At 39.1% G+C, this 17,416-nt stretch overlaps 2 protein-coding genes across 2 annotated transcripts; both read right to left on the reverse strand.

Annotated features, from left to right (window-relative positions):
• grk7a (G protein-coupled receptor kinase 7a) lies at window positions 1-14,014 on the reverse strand. The gene is made up of 5 exons (XM_067605384.1): window positions 13,926-14,014; window positions 7,945-12,993; window positions 5,506-5,961; window positions 2,285-2,565; window positions 1-1,923 (listed from the first exon to the last, which is right to left on the reverse strand). The coding sequence occupies exons 2-5, from the start codon at window positions 8,539-8,541 to the stop codon at window positions 1,584-1,586; spliced, it is 1,674 nt and encodes a 557-aa protein (XP_067461485.1). The 5' UTR covers window positions 8,542-12,993; window positions 13,926-14,014; the 3' UTR covers window positions 1-1,583.
• fbxo36b (F-box protein 36b) lies at window positions 13,182-17,186 on the reverse strand. Its single transcript, XM_067605387.1, has 6 exons — window positions 17,053-17,186; window positions 16,413-16,521; window positions 15,635-15,807; window positions 14,491-15,357; window positions 14,310-14,343; window positions 13,182-14,068 (listed from the first exon to the last, which is right to left on the reverse strand). The coding sequence occupies exons 1-4, from the start codon at window positions 17,146-17,148 to the stop codon at window positions 14,842-14,844; spliced, it is 894 nt and encodes a 297-aa protein (XP_067461488.1). The 5' UTR covers window positions 17,149-17,186; the 3' UTR covers window positions 13,182-14,068; window positions 14,310-14,343; window positions 14,491-14,841.
• Window positions 17,187-17,416: the final 230 nt, after the last annotated feature.

Raw genomic sequence — 17,416 nt, forward strand, 5'->3', positions numbered from 1 at the left:
TTTTAAAAGACATAAATTTTACTTTATTCAAATGATTAAAGATTCAAGGAAATTCCTGCTTTACATCTGACATTTCTATAGTAGCATGCATCGCAATTCCTCTCATGTTATATTTACAATTACATATAATATCATATATATTTATATCTTATTAGCATTACCAGTAAAAACTCAACTCTGCTCAAGATCTGGACATTTCAAAACTTTAATAATTACCCTGAGACAAGAAATAATTTTTGGTTTTTTTACTAACCCAAGTTTCTACTCAGCTTAATCTTTTTCAGGATCTGGCTAGTTTGAGTTATTCACTCGCATCTCAAACTAAGAGCCCTGAATTATCGAGCCTGTCCTCCTAAGAAAAACAACCCTAATGGGTCGTTCTGGAGTGCAGGTACAAACCACCTATGTGGTCATTCAATTTGGAGGACTTGTTAGGGCTATCACAGTGTTTTGGGGCCGTGGAAAGGGCAACCTGCAAATTCCTGGTACAGGAATTTATTGCCCAACTCCTCTAAAATTTCCTCCTCCATACACAGCAATTAACTGCAGCTCCTGCACTCAGCTTTCTTTCCCAGCATCCCAGGGCAACAGAGTCCATATCTCACTAAGTTGAGCCTCATAGCACCAACATAAGAACGACTCAGTGAAGAGGTCTTCAGTATTCATTTTCCTTAAACTAAATCCTTATTTTAAATTACTTACATCTCTCCCTTTCTCTTTGTGCATAGATATAGATATTTTTCTTTATATACATTACATACAATTGCTTTTTATAGTTTTTATAAAACTAAACTGTTGGGCAGAAGGAAAACCACCTGGATGTAAATGCAGTGATCAGCCTCAATAATGAGGTTTAGGATCACAGCACATAATATTAAGCACTACAACTGTCTCTGTCACATGTGGTTAAAAAGCACTTTTCATCGTAGAAACAGTGTGACCTAATGATGGCATCAATATAGGGAATGAGGTGCTATAAAATGCTGTAATTGTTGCGCAAACCACAGGAACCAAACAGTTTCAAGGTCTAGGAGACCATTCAAATTTCTACAGATGTGTCTCAGTACCAATTTAAGTTTAATGCTGAACTGCACCATTTCAGCAAGAAGTTATACTGCAAATAGGAAAAAATAATTCTCAGACAGCTCAGATTTAGACAGTTTCTTCATAAACTAATACAGTATTTCTGGCACAAAAGCCTTTGACTTACTCCTCTAACACTAGTATTCTTAGGGAGGTTGTATAAATTACTCAGAGCAATCATTCCTGATCAACATGGTTGCAAGTCTACATGATTAGATACAAATATAAGCAAGAGAAGCTGTGAAGCAGAGAGATGATGCTCAAAAAACATCATCACACCCTCCATATTTTATTGAACTTTGCCTCAAGAGCGGTAGATCTCTAAACCTTGAGCATCCTTACAAGAGGGGGATCTTTCTCAATCTGTCATCAATAAAGATGCTCACCTCTTTTGTAAAACATGATCCATCTTTTACAGCAGTGTTAGTGTGCATCTGACTGAGAAAACAAACAAATTATTGAGCATTGTGACTGGTATATGACATCAAACATTTGGCTGCTCACAGCAATATACACGTGCCAGACTTCTTATCGCCATCAGGATCTCCTCCTCCCTCTTTCCTGTTGGGATCATTGAGCTCGTCAAACAGTCCAGTGTCAATCATCTCCTGCTGCCACTGAATGGGCACAGCACCTGTGCTAAACTCTTTGAAGAATTTATCATCCTTGGCGTCAAACTCGATGCCCTTGATCTCGGAGAACTCCGCAATGTCGCCTGTGTCCTTGGCATAGACGACATTGGGCTTGGGCACCCACGGAGGATCCACCAGCCCAGCCTCCAGACGGGGGAAGTTGATGCTCTTGAACCAATCATGCTTCCTTGGATCCTCCATGTTGTTCCTAATGAGGAGGAAAGAAATATACTTCTCCATCAGAGTTTCAAAACAGTGATGTTGTGTTAAGGTGAAGGTTTCTTCACCCAGGGTTAAGGTTAGGGTTAGCATTAGGGGTTAGGGGTTAGGGCTGCCTAACATCCATTGCACCAGTTTACCAGTATAAAACAGTAAATCACACTCTGCACTGCTGTTAGATCTCTGGGACTAATTTCAAATATAAAAAAACAAATGAATAAATTAGAAAAGAATAAGTCAAATAAAATCAACACAGTATGTTGCAAAACTTCCAAATAATTAAGCTGCTGTGTGCAACTACTTATCAGCCACAGCTTGCTTATGGCTGTACAGTAAGAAGAACCTCTTACTTCATGCCCAGACGCTCTTCTATTTTCTTCTTGAGGAACTGCTGGATGATGTCCTTGGTGACAGCATCAAAGAATTTGTGCTCCCACTTGGGTTCCTCATTTTGAATGCGGCGCTGTACCTCCTCCTTCTCCACCTTCTCCTTCTTGCTCTCAGGGCCTTTGAAAGGCGTATAGCCAGCCACCATCTCATAGATACTGCAGCCCAGGGCCCACCAGTCCACTGATGTCCTGTATGGAGTTTTGGTCAGGAGCTCCGGGGCCATGTATGCTCCAGTACCAGCCTGGCGGGGAGAAAGAAGAGAAGGGGGTAGATTGAGAGGAGCAGTGAAACAGGTGAATATGAGGTATCTGTAATTCTTTATTTTTATTTTCTAGAAAGCATGACATGTTTTCTATGTCTTAAACATCGAGATCTCTCCTGTGTTCAAGTGCTGTGGATGAAAACAATGCTTCTACAGTCTAATTTACGAGATGATGTGATAGCAAAGTAAGATGAACAGGGAAGACAGGGCTGCTCAAAAGAAGTAGAGAACAGAAAGAGATTATTGTGGAATGACAGACTGGTAGAGAACAACGTTCTAACTTGGAGATATAATCCTTATAGATCTCCATTGACAAGTGTTAAATAGGTCAATTGCAGGCATTACTCAAAGCCATAATCTGGTGTTCGCCATCTTTCCCCTGTCTTTAACTTTCACCTTTCTCTCTCTTGCTCCTCTGTCCCCCTCCCTCACCGTCTATCCCTCCCTCCCTCCCTCTCCCTGTATGACCTCCCCTGCAGCCTCTGACCAAGAGCTTAATCCTAATGCTAAGCCTACTACCTGTCAAGAGTCATGTGTTTCTACACACTGACAGAGTTCTCCAGCCTCTTATATAAAGGCTGGCCATTTCTGGATGCTATAGCCACCAGCAGAAATACGTAACATCCAGACAACACGTAGCTATGCCTAATGTATAATTAATGCATGCACAACATAAACTGGCAAATATCCGAGTGCTTACTATGCTACTGCAAGGAAGTCCTGAAGAAAGCCTGTTGCAAAATTCTTCATTTAGTTTTTCAGGTCATCTATAGGTTAGTGCAGATGAGATGTTATAAAGGTATTATGAAGACTTCAAAATGCAATTTAATATAGTAAAACCTATATAGTTCACATAAGCTTGAAGAATTCCTATTAATCTTTTGCATCGGTATGTATCAGACACTGCATCATTTAACAAGTTCTTTACAACTTTTGCTACAATTTAAATTATAAAATAGTTGTACTTTTTGCATGACAGGTTCTGATCACCAGATGCACCTGGTACATCCACGTGTGTCCTTTAACAACTACTATAGATGTGCCAGTTTGACTAATATTAGCAGCCCACTGACCAAGCCAAAGGTTTTCATGCAAAACATACTTAGTAGCATGTCAGTTATCATGCAAATCTATTGAACTCCTGCATTATTATCAACTTCTCACTGTGGTTTGTAACTATGCTCTGTGCATCTGACATGTGTCTGTTAGTAATCAATATAACTTGACAGAACCTGCAAACTCTGGTTTATCAAAGAGCAAAACTGTTCCACATATGATCATGTAGACTATAAAATGATCACCTATAATACTAGTCAAAAGTTTGGAGATATTGTGACAGTGTTAACTGATCTTAGTTCATGCAAAGAACCAATCTCTTGACACTTTTCAGTCAAGGTAAAGTCACCTTGTTTGCAAACTAACATGTCTAAACATATTATACGTTTTTATCTGGATCTGTCAATCTAATCAGGGACAGACTTGTGTAATGCCCGCTAAGAGGATTAGGAGACCAAAGCCAGCCTTGCCTGTAGGAGGTTAGCAGTCACTTTGGCTGGCTGAGGAGCATCAGAGTACTGGATAATGAGCTTACTAGACTTTCATAGAGCCGAGAGCTTACTCTTTGCTACTGCTAGTAAGTCCTAAAGAAACCCTGTTGCAAATTTTTTCATCTTTTTCAGGTCATCCATAGGTCAGTACAGGTGAGGTGTAGCATACTGTAGGTTTTATTAGATGAACATAGAAGAAAAAATGAAAGAAAAAAAAGTGTCCACTGGGTCATCCTTAGATTCTTTTAACAGTAATTCTATAGGGTTGTGGTTGTGTCCTATCTGCATAATACCTGTTTTTGTTGGGAACAAACACATTTTTAGAGCTCAGTGATTGATCTGACAGGTCATCACGATGTTCTGGCACACTGACAACCTTTCTTTTGCATATCATCAAGTGAGCCTCAACAAGATTCAATAATCACTCCTGTGCAACCAATGGGTGTAACAACAAGTTGAGCTCATTTGTTACATGGTATCTGAGTTACTCTTCCTCCAGGCAAGAAGAAGTGTTATAGGTTTCGTAAAGCATTGTGGATAGAAAATGCAGCACGGCTGAGACTGGTCTCTCAATGTAAAGACAGAAATAATTAAATCTCTGTGACCAAGTTGCTGAGGGAAACCTTCTTACGCTTATTGACATGCCCTGGACCTCCAAGGTTTCTAAGAGAGCCCCTACACAAAATGGTGGCCTATAAATGGCTGGGCTATAATCTGACTCCTAAAGGATTAAATGAGTTATATAATGGATTCAGAGACTCTCATTGCACAGATCTTTAAGCATTCCAGTAATCCCTGTCCGAATTTAAAGTAAAAACCCCACCTAGATTGACAGCCTGTCCAAGAACTTGAGCACAGTTTTTAGGTACAGCCTCATTTTCAGATAAGTCAACACAGACAGGGTGGAGATGAAGCATCACTCAGCGACCAGTGTTCATCTACATGGTTTCTTTGTTATTTTTTTCTGCAGCAGTTTGTGTGGACTTAGTTATTCCACCCATGTAGATGAAGACTGTTTGTAAAGCATGTCAATCTTAGATCAACTACACATATCCAAACAGGAGAGGATTCCTTGCCTGCTCTTTGGTGTATAAGCCTAGACTGCCCTTTGGTGTATTAACTTCAAAGGCTTTGAATAATAGATGCAATTGCCCCTTTAAGGTTGACATCTTTCATCATGATGTAAAATTATGATTCCTATCATCATTGCTGAAATCATCCAGCAACATCCTCTCATGGTAACAGCACCATAATGACTTTGAGTGGGCAACTTGGTATACTTTGTACAAGTTTTTAACACATTTCAAAAGTGAACAGACCAGCATAACAACTGTTCAACCTATAAATAACTGTTGTGATTATATCTGCTCACCATCTGGGTCACGGTCTTCCCTGGAGCAATCTCTATGGCCAGACCCAAATCTGAAAGTCGGCACTGGCCTTGGCTATCCAGCAACACATTCTCTGGCTTCATGTCACGGTATACGATATCCATTTCATGCAGATGCAGAATGCCAGTGGTGATTTGCGCTGTATAGTGGACGATGCGCTTCATCTCAATGCCCTGGTCTGCACCCTTGCCGTCATAGCCAATGTTGTAAATGTGGTACTTCAGGTCTCCTCCATTCATCAGGGTCATCACAAGGCACAGGTGGGTCTTGGTGTCATAAGCGTAAGCCAAGTTGACCAGAAACAGGCTGTTAACCTTCTCCAAGATCTTCTTCTCCAACAGGGCCATCTTCTCACCACCCTTCTTCTTCAGGCGCTTTTTACACAGCTTCTTGCAGGCATACATCTGGCCTGTGTTCTTCACCTGGACAGCACATACCTGGAAAAAGACAAATTATTTGTTAAAAAGAAGGATCACCACAGTGTGATTTTATTATTTTATTTATATATCAAACATTCCACCAGTTATTTTTCAAGTAAATAATATTTGCCACAGAGACAAAGCATGGTCTACTGGTACCAGACTGACAAGCAGAGCTCCAGACAGCTATACTGATGGTTGATGTAAATCTGACTACTTTTTGATTAGAAATGTAGGTTTCTAGAAACTAACATTGTTTGGAAACTGTAAAATTAAAAAAGGCTCCTCTTCTCTTCTATCCTCATTTTATTATCTGAGATTTTGTCCTACAGTATACCAACAGCACATATATTATGACAAAAGTTAGTTTATAATTTAACTACTAACATAATCACAAATAATCCATCTTCTAAACCAGCAGAGGAAGATTTGTTTGCTTTGTCTCAGTTTATAAGCATCAACATTTCTCTGATTAATGGGTTAAAGAAGTCAACCTAACTTGACCTTTGCCACTTGTGTCACACACATCTTTATCTCAACATTTACTATTGTTTAGTTGCTCTATAGACAGTGGGTAAGGTTTGCCCACTGCTAAATGACATTATATAACAGTTAAAACATGATTGTCCAGCAGCAAAGTTATTTTGTCAAGTCTAATTATTTGAATCATGGTTTAACTCTCAAACACTGTATGTGACTTTTTAAATGGAAACAGTATATTACACTCACAGCAGGTTTCAGACCCATTCATAGTAGTAACCCTAAAATGACATACTGTTAAAAACATTACCGTAATACTTTTTGGCATTTCTACACTCCTGTCATAGTATTTACCTCAATAAGTTGCCTTATTTTTGTATACTCAAGCTTGTTGTTAAAGCCTTAACTTAGTTTCTCTTTGAATCAGTAAAGGTGTTCCTCAAGGATCAATTCTGGGACCTGCCTTATTTATATGATATGGATATCAGTACTGTTGTTTTTAAATATTTCATTTAGATTATACTATCTCATATGCATCTGACCCTATCACTAAGCCATGACAAGGCAGGAATGTACCTTTGATTTTCTTCAGACATTTCATACATCTCACAAGAAGGCATTTCTTTGGCAAGAAGTCAGACTCCTGCTATTTTATATCCCTGCAATTTACAGTTACTGGTAGAGAAATTTAGGCATGTTCAAATTTGTAAATACCTAGGAATGTGTTTACATAGCAGTTTGTCTTTTAAAACAGAACCTTGAAACAAAGCTCTTATTGAGTAATCTTACATTTAGTTCCTGACTTGTTATTTTAATATATATTCTATGGTCACCCTCAGGTCTGCATTGAAAAAGAGATTTTGACTTCAATAATACAATAAAGGTTTCCATCAATCAATATTTGATGCATCATAGTACTTTCTCACTTCTATCAAGCTTTGTATTTGTCATTATCTGAAAGATTTGGCCCCTTTTTTATAAACTTTAACAGCTACACCTGTATGCCTCATAACTTCATGGTCACCTTGAGACAAGGTAAATCCTCACGATTATGTATGGTATGATCTCCAGCCCTAGAATATCCTTTCTTATGCTTCAACCCAAATTCACCTCTGTTCCCATTTAAGATTTTTCTTAAAACACTGAAGTATAATACACCATCATTACAATTCTAAAAAATGCTGAATGTATATTATCTTGCGATTTTGGCATACATTATGCAAAATAGTGGTAATACACAATTCACCCCTGTTCCCATTTGAGATTTTTCTTAAAACACTGAAGTATAATACACCATCATTACAATTCCAAAAAAATGCTGAATGTATATTATCTTGCAATTTTGGCATACATTATACAAAATAGTGGTAATACACAATTCTGAAATTGATATCATCATATCCAGGACGTTTGAGCAGACCCCTGCAACCTACAGCAGAGTCAAAATAGATATTATTTTACCATAACACATATTTCAACACACTTTTACAATATCATATGTAGATGTGTTTGCATGCTTACCTCTCCGAAGCCTCCCTTTCCCAGAGTTCTGAACTCATAGAAGTATTTGTCACTGATGGGCTGTTTCTCATACTCTTTCCACTGGAGGAATTTATCAAAGAATGGGCTGGCCTGGTAATCTGTGAAGGGTTTGTTTTTCAGAAAATCTCTTACACCTTCCTGGACTTTGCCTTTCATCACCTCATCAAAGTTGGCATCTGTCACAGACTTGCATTTGTCAGAAGCCTCCCCAGTAAGAAAGGACAGGAAATTCTTGGAGTCAGCTTTGCAATACTTGTTGATGATGTTCTGCCGTGCCTTGTCTTTTGCTGCACCTTCAGCGAGATCCCAGTCATAAAGCTCATCCAGGAAGTCAGCAGCGAGCTTAAACTCAGCATTATTTGCCAGGAAGTCACGGAAAAACTTTTTGCCAACAGGCTGCCTTTCACAAATTGATGTAAAGTCCTTGTCAATGGAAGCTCTTACTGAAGCACATTGCTCAGGCTTGGGGAGAGACAAGCTTCGACGGCGCTTTTTCATCTCCTTGTCATCACCACCCTGGGCTTTTAGGTAGGCCGTGTTGGCCACCAGGTTATCCAGTCCCCCCATGTCACACATCTTGGCGGCTGTATGTGGTCTGTCCCCCCTAAGTGACTGGGTTCTTCAGCGGCTCCCCAGGGATACCCTCTTACAACCAGTGCGGTGTCTTTCAGAATGTTGCCTGTGTGAAAGTGCAATTCGCTCCAGAGTCAGCATACAAATGAGCACTTTCACCCAACCTACCTGCAAACCTAAGACACACTGACACACCCAGTAATTACTCATTTAGAATTAAATACCAGGGAGGGATTTGGGCTTAAGGATCTTTGTGTGGTCTATTCAAGGATGCTGTGCACGGAAAGGGAATCGTAAGCGGGCTCTGTACTAAGAGGCTTTGTAGCCCTCTATATTTGTTCATGGTGTTCAGCAGTCACTAATAGTGGTCCGATGGTTTCTGTTGACTATGCATTTAATGGTGAAAGACAGTAAAAGACTCAGAAAGGAGCGGAAAATGCTCTGGAAAGAGCTTTTAAAAAACTGTCAGAGTAGTTTTTGGAGAATACTGTGTTCTTGTGAATGAAACTGTAATAAATAACAAAGTAATGTTTGGTTGGATATTTACATATTATATTGCATGGATAGAAAATCCCCCTTCATCGTCACCATCTTCTCTTTTCTTCTCCCCGTCTCAACAGAGCGGGTACTTCAGAGAGCTTACATCTAATCTGTCTGCTGTCTCACTGTCATTCTCATAATTCACCCACATTTATCATTGACCACTACTATTTTCCGGACCATTTGCACAATTCTACTTAACATTATTATTATTTCTTGTTAAAACAAAAATTATGTACCATACACACAATGTAAAGACCATTATCACAGTGTCAACTGTAGGTAAGCAGAAAGCTTTGGTTTAATAATAAGTAAGATAATGTTCATGATGTAAGCTAAAATACCTAAGCTAAAATACATCACTGAGTTTTTTGAAAGACATACGGTGTAGAACCATCCAAACTAAAATGTGGCATTTGGAAATCACATGCTTTTTTTGATATTGAGAAGTCTGTGCATTTTTATATGTTTTAATGTATTTTAATATAAGATTATTTGTGTTGTAACTGCTAAAACATAGACATGCCCACTGTATTACATTAAGTGGTCAGTGGGATGCAGTGAGACATTCACAAGTAATAAAATGAGTGCACATTGTTTGCGTTTTCATTTGTCCACTAAACAACAGTGCAAAAAAAGAAGAAAAGAAAACAAAAACTGTGATATATTTTAACTTAATAAAATAAAAACTCCACATGTTACAAAAGTTCTCTATTCATGCACATCTTCCAATAGTGTCTGGCGTAAGTTGGTAAAAGCAAGAGTCAACACAGACTTAGAGGATCAGATCAATGTGGCTCCAGAGCTTCTTTCTACTGGTCCATTTATAAAAAGCCTGAGAAGTATGACCTCAGTCATGTGACAGAGCTCAGGTTAAGACCTCTGATACAGCTGATACCTAACAATGATACTGCAAACACAAGCCAAAGCCAAAAGGTTTTAGGCAAGGTTTTTCCGATTGAGGTACAACATACATAAGCCTACCCAAATCTGTAGTATAGCGTCATTTTACAACAATTCTGGTATTATACGGTATATATTACAGTATATATACTGTATGCCAAGATTTGATTTTTACTGTCACAGCACTTTATTCAAACCAATCAGTTTGTCTTAATTTTTACTATTGATGAATTTGCATTTTCTATCCTTTGTTGCTGTAGGCAGTGACCCTACATCGCAGCTAGACTGATGCAGGCTAATTCAGTACGGTAAACCTTGGATAATATTAGTTAATCCTTTCTCAAATGGTCTCAAGCTGTCAGTGCTCTAGACAAGATCAAGGGCTTTGCTTGCCGTCAGAGAGCTCCAGACTCAGACCGTTTGACTTACAAAAGGCCAGGAAGACACCCACACAGGGCAACCAGTAAAGAAGTGGGTAAAATGTTTTTGTTTTGTTTTGTGTTTAATCGGAACAATCAATGAAATTAGATAATGTTTTCCTGAGCAAATTGTTGATTTTGGCTGGATTTATTCCAAAAGGTAAAAAATAGAGTCAATAGTGTCAGTAGTTACATTGAGGAAAGAAACTAATGAAATATATTTTTTAAAACAAGCAGCGAAGACGAACTTGAACTTAATTGAACTTTTTAAAGAGAGAAAGAGGCATCTTGCCAGTGAAAGAGACCTGCCATAGATATCAAATATGTAAAATGTCAATCATATTGTAAATGGATCATAGTGTCAGTAAAGCACTTAAGCCTCCTGAGAGGATGAAAAGAGGCCATGGGTCTCATCTTCTACCAGGTCAAGTAAGGCGGAGAAAGGTAAGCTGAGAGCTCACACGTCACTCTCTGGATTTCCCATTTACTCTACGGAGAATCCCAGCTGAGCCATATAACTCTCATTGAGGGCCCAACACAAATTAATGCATTCATTCTAAAAACATGTGTTTGGCACCAGACTTACACAAACTGTGGTAAAAAGAAACCAAGATGTTGCAAAAAAGAGAGATTAAGAGAGAATAGAGAAATCATGATGAGGTACATTCACACATAAAAAACAGATTGCTATTACTCTTCTTCTCCACTCTGTTTTAGATGTTTGATCCTTTCTGATTTAGATGTTTGATCTTTGACAAGCCTGTCCCTTTAACCTTGGGAGGATTAGCCTGGTCTGACGAGGGAATAAAGGTTAAGATGCGCAGAGCATACTCATCCTATCTCCCACATGGTCCACTACGTGTTCTTTAAGTGGTCTGACTCCATCCTCTTATGGCTTCTCTCAAGCTCTCCACCAAAGAGGGAGTGGACAGAGAGTGTTCCAAGTAGAGCAGTGAGAACTGAGTAGAAGATCGAGAGAACACAATAAAAAGCACTGTGTTTCAAGATTTCTCAATCAGCAGCTAAAAAAGTATGTTATAATGTCACTTTAAATGGGGTAAAGGAGGATATGGCATAACCATACATGTAAATACAAGACAGCCACATGAAAAGATAAATAGTTGGAAGTGACCCTCATGACTGAGCCATGCACAATCAAAAACCTCAATGTAGGACATCTTCATTTCATACATCTACTTTTCTACATACTCATCTCATGCAAGGTGAAGTATAGTCAGAAGAAAAGTACTAGGCCCAGCTCAGGCCTATTTCGAGGCTTAAGAAGAATTTGAGGTTTAGGATGGCTTCTCCTCCTTTCAGGTGAGGTGCGTTACACGGTGAGAGGCAGCAGCCGGGTGTGGAGTTACTCTCTATGTGAAGCAGCTACATAGAGAGTAAGGAAAATTCTGATTGTTTGTTTGCACATAGAAGGCCACAACAGCAAAGAAGGTAAGTTGCAGAGAAAGGCTTGATCTGCCGACTCCACAGTTAGATTGGACTGAAGCACCTGGAGGGGTGTGATCGCGAGGAATTGCCTCTGTGATTGAAAGATAATGGTGAGTTGTTGTAGGACTCCTCTGCCAGCTACTGACTCTCCATACAAAAGAGGGCATCTGGGCCATCTTGGGCCAAAGGTCAGTGATTCACTACATAGATGTTTTATCAGATCTGAGGCCATATGCTGAAATGAGCTCACTACCAGATTGTCATCTGGCAGTGAGTTGGATCAGATAGCCTGTAAGGCTGGACTTACCAAGGATAGACTTGGTAGATGCCAACATGTCATGAAATATCTGATTTAGAGGGCTCTGTCCGTAATGATTTCAACTATTATGAAGTGGAGTCACTTCTTTTCCTCTGCAATCAATCATTCACTTGGCAGAACAATGTCCCAGTTATTTTAAAAAGGGAGGGGAACTGCTGCCCCTAGCTGGGAATATTTGTCAGAGGCAGTACAAGCACTTTGAGGCAGAGCTGAAGAAATTCAAAGTCTACCCACAGTCAGAATGAGTGATGACATGTCTCTCTGAGGAGACATGGTGCAGGCCAGTGGCACAGGTGGCTGCTACCCACGCCTGGCTAATCCCTGCTCCAACTGCTCCAAGCTCTCAGAGTTCTGTCTAAAACCATCTGTGTTTCAGATACAGGTGCAGGTCCCCAGCTGATTCTGGGATATTTCTGGGTCAACTGTCAGAGTCCAGTTTTCCTTTTTGTCTTTGATTAATGTTTTTCTAGCATTTAGGAAAATATACTCAACTTAGATTTTATTTTCAACCTAACAGAAATCAAAATCTCATCAAGAAATAAACACACAGAAAAAAATCACTTCCATTTCACATATTTGCCAAACTGTTTAGCAGAGCAAGACAAACAGGGAGGCAGAAGGTGATGGCAGTGATGATGTCAGAATGGGAAAGACACAGGATAGACCATTAGCACTGGCAGCTTGTGCCCCCTAGGGGACTGTTTTCTCTTGTGTGCACAGCACTTACTGTATAATCCTATCAAAACTCACAGACATTATCTGCGTCTTCTAGGAATCCAGAACATGATGTAACTGTATGTGACCTGCTTGTCAAATAGATAGCAATGCCTGCAAATAGAAATTACAGTTGTATGTGTTTTATTTTCACAGGCAAATGGTCTTTTTTTTTTACAGCAACATTAACAGTGTTATTGCACATTTTAAAACATTTGCGTGTACCCTTATGTTTACTGTGGTTTTTGTAACTTTAAAATTATAATTATATCAAACATGTATAATAACAAAAATGCGTAGGGTTAATCCAACTAAACATAAGTTTATTTATGTTTGGGCAGTCGTTCAACTCTTTATGATATAGATTAATAATAGCCTATATAATTAGAGCAATTTATACTTTGTTCTGGTCTAACACTTTTTTCTAATTGGTCAGAAAGTGTGCATTCAATACTGAATCTGGATTATCCTTAACTATTGCACTGCTGGTACTGGGCTGGGTTACCTCTTACTTGTATCAAACTGATATCAGTTATTAGCATACCTGTGGAAACTACATTAATGACTCTCGTTCCCTTACTGGGATCACCAGTTGGATGTCATATTTTAAGTACTTTATACTTGTTGGTTGTTAAATATTCATTAGTTGGGAAAGCTACATCCTTGACGATGTAATACATAAGATCAAAAAATTAAATTGCAGCCAGTTAAACCTCAGATTCAGTTGCATGTCTAATTTAAATATGAAGCTTTACTTTAGAAAACAGAAAACACACAGAAGAATCACAGAGATCCATCGTATTCCAATGAATCAGTTGTCATGTTACATTAATATTTTACTAAATACTCAAACTGGTTCACATTGATAACTTCCATTTCAACTGTGCAAACAAACCTTTTACAAAATGGCCCTTCCATTTAGAACAATTGCATTGCTTCAATTTAAATGTTTAAAAACTTAAAAGTACAACTAAAATGTCTTTACTCTCTGTTTTAAAGTGGGATTCCATAACTCTAAAAGCAGCTAGATGAAGTAGCTTGGGTACCTGACAAGGTTGGCATGGCACCTCTCCTCTGCAGAGTTGTGGGTGCTAGCTGATGGGAGAACTGGGGACTACATCTCCTGACACCTTGCCAGCTCATAGGAGGAGCTGGAGGAGCTCCTGCTTGTTCAAGATACAACCTTGACCTGTTTAACAGACATGTAAATGGGAAGATGGATGAGTAATCAAATTTCATAATAAGGCACACATAATCTTGACCAGTTGTAAAGGAACAAGGAACAATTCAGGAATTAACTGCTAATTAATGACTTGTAGATCCTGAATAACTGATGATGTTATTTGAAAAGACTGCTAGATATTAATGAGGCACTATTTATGGATTAATTTCCCCAGATACTGTGTCTGTGAATCTGCATACTGACTTACTTTAATGACCTGTTCCTGGTTTACTCTGAATCACCTGCCAAATGGAACAAAAACAATAACTTATCATTACTTCCTTATTACAGTATATACATATCAGTTACTGAAAGTCTACCAATTAAAGTGAAGCATTATATTGGGTTGTTACGATGAATTATCTCATGATTCCCTCACCATTACTTACAGTGTTTGTGTCCCCTCAGGTAAAGCTGAGCCTCATCCTACCAGAGCAGCAAGTAGCAACTGAGGTTTTACTCAGAATTAGTTCATGAATGACATCATCCAGAGGCAGTAGAACTGTATATTGTATGTTAAATTCACAACTTACAAAATTAAAACTTCTATATTATAATGAACAATTGATAGAATCTACTATATCATGTTATATCTCTTATTCTCTTATTAATATATTCTAGGTCTGAAAAGTCATGGCACAACTAATGAAAATCTCCCCAAATATCCATTGACAACTAATTAATGGCATATCAATACAACAGTAAGCCTGAAACATGGGCAACACAAGTTGACAAAAAGCTTAACTCTGTGTCTTTTCTGGCTCTGCACTGCAGTCCCCTCTAGCATTGCTAAGTTCACTGCTCAGAGCTGGTGCCGCCACCCCACCGTGCTTAAGTTCCTCCAACAATCTTTCAGGCACAGCCACATTGGAATCAGACCCAAGCTCGGGTTCAGGGTTACGGTCAGGATCAACATCACAGCAAGAGCTGGTGTCAACGCCAATGCCAGTGCCAGTGCCAAGGCTTAGATCAGGGATAATACCAGGGCGAGATTCCTCCTCAGAACTGGACGTATGCTCTGTCTCTGAACTTTCACCAGGAGATTCCTCTGCCTTTGTATCTGGGTCAGCGACCTGTTCTTCCTGTTGCTCCTCAGTCCTCAGTCTCCTGCGGCTGATCATCTTCTGCAGCTGCAGCTTGCTGGTGAAGAAGATGCTGCGCCAGCCTATCTCTAGTGCCAGAGAGGAAACCTCAACCGAAACTGTGTTGCAGCGCCGCCGTAGTGCCTGCTCCCAGAACTCCTCTGACCCACATAGCTGAGGAGCAAAAATTACAAGTATAATGAATATATATGATTTTTTTTGTTACAGTGAAAAGAAGAGCTGATTTTGTTGCCCTGATGTAGTCTAGGTCCCATGATCTTGATGATATAGTAAGTTATTTTACGCTATGTCTAACAATGCAGTCACATGAGAGTTGAACAAAATGCAAAATGTGTCAAAGTTAATCTTAGATAATACACTAAATATTTTATATCAGGACACAGTTTATTTTTGGCAGCATCTTTTTTATGTGTCTATCTGTAGAACTCACCCGCCTGAACCTGCGTGACGTTCGTCCAAGCTGACCTACATCTTCTAGCTCCAGATAATTTATTATCCGAAGAAGTAAGGAGTCAGACAGGTGTTCCAGATAATCATAATGGCCTTGGCACAATCCCTTGGTGTACTGCAAGATTCGTCGGCCAAAAACCATACTGACCTCACCTGGGAAGAAGCCCATTACTTTTACTGTCATCCAGATTCAAGCATTTGTTTTGTTCTTATAAACAACATACACAAGACATACAGTAATCTGAATATACAGTGGTATTCACCTAAAGCCCAGTGTAAAAAACATGCTTTCTGTACTTGACAGAACATCTGTCCTTTTTAAACACCATTTTACAAAACAAACACACCTGTAGGTTCCCAGCAATTACTGGCAGAGAACCACTGTGGAGGCGCCACCAAGGGTCAACAGGATTTTTTGAGGGTACTCAACAGCGGTTGTGAATGGGGTGACTGGTCCCTGCTTTTATTACCATCACTACTAAATACAAATGGGTGGCCACACAAACATCAAAATTTACAGATAATGATAATTCTCACTGTTCTTGCCTTGCCCACATGATGAGAGCAGTGGATTGTTCTCAAGAGCTTGTTGATTCAACTCTCCAGTTATGAGTGGCTACATCGCAACTACATGAGAGCCCAAGCTTTCACTGCCACCTGTTCCCAGTTTTAACTAAGGTGTTATTAATTATTATTACTTATATGCTAGAACCTGTGTGGTGGGTTGTAGACATTGTCCTAATGAATAAAGTCCTTACTCTGCAACCAGCTGTCATCCAAGAAGTCCTGATGAGACTCCCTCAGCTCCCCTGGCTTTGAGTATCTGTCTACAGTCCTCAGAGAAATCTTCCACCACCTCCATATCACCTGGAAATGACCACTGGAAGTATTAGTGGCGTTATAGCTCAACAGAAAAACACACAACTTTCTTCTTGAATGCAATTCATGTGATTGTGTGAGGTTTCTTACGCGACAAAACAATTATTTACAGGTAAAAAAGAAAAGATGGTTTAGTTAAACAGTTCTTTTCATGTGTTCTGCCAATGCAATTCTGTTTTCTGTTGTTTTTTCTCTTGTACAAGCTACATTTCATTGTTAATACTGGTTATTGGTTTCTATTCAAAGCACTCCTGAACTTATTTCCAAAATACAAGAGGAGGAAGAAAGACATGGCTAAAGTATAGCGTTATCAGCAAACAGAAATGGCGTTAGACTGCCAGCTCATCCATTGTCTGTGGTTGTGGCAAGATGCCGTTAATACCGTTAATGTTAACGTTAACGTTAGATAGTTTAAGCTAGCGACGCTAAGGGAAGTAGCAGCATTCTGCTTAGATTAAATGGCAAAAACGTCGTTTTTAACCAGAAAATTACAGTTCCTAGTAAAGTACCTATACTCACATCTGACTTGGTGACAGCAAAATGATAAAAGTTCTTATTTGGTGGAGGACCCCCTCCAGAGATTTCAAACAACGGGTCTGTCAAAAGCGACGCCATGTTAAAGTTTGCCTGTTGTCATGGCAACGACGCTTTCTTGGCTGGAGGTTTTGATGTGCAAATAAAAGTTTAGCATTTTGAAAATATATATTTTTTAAAACCGTACGTAACACAGCTGTAAATATACATCATATAAACACTTACATAGGGATATCACTCAGTTGCTTATTAGTAATCAGTAAGTAATGCAGTCTAACCTGCCATGTAACAAATTGCACCTTTAATGAAAGTTAGTGCTTATTTTTGCTGTTGATTCAACTTTATGTTC

The sequence above is a fragment of the Thunnus thynnus genome, chromosome 12, assembly GCF_963924715.1.
Source record: "Thunnus thynnus chromosome 12, fThuThy2.1, whole genome shotgun sequence".
Lineage (NCBI taxonomy): Eukaryota > Metazoa > Chordata > Actinopteri > Scombriformes > Scombridae > Thunnus > Thunnus thynnus.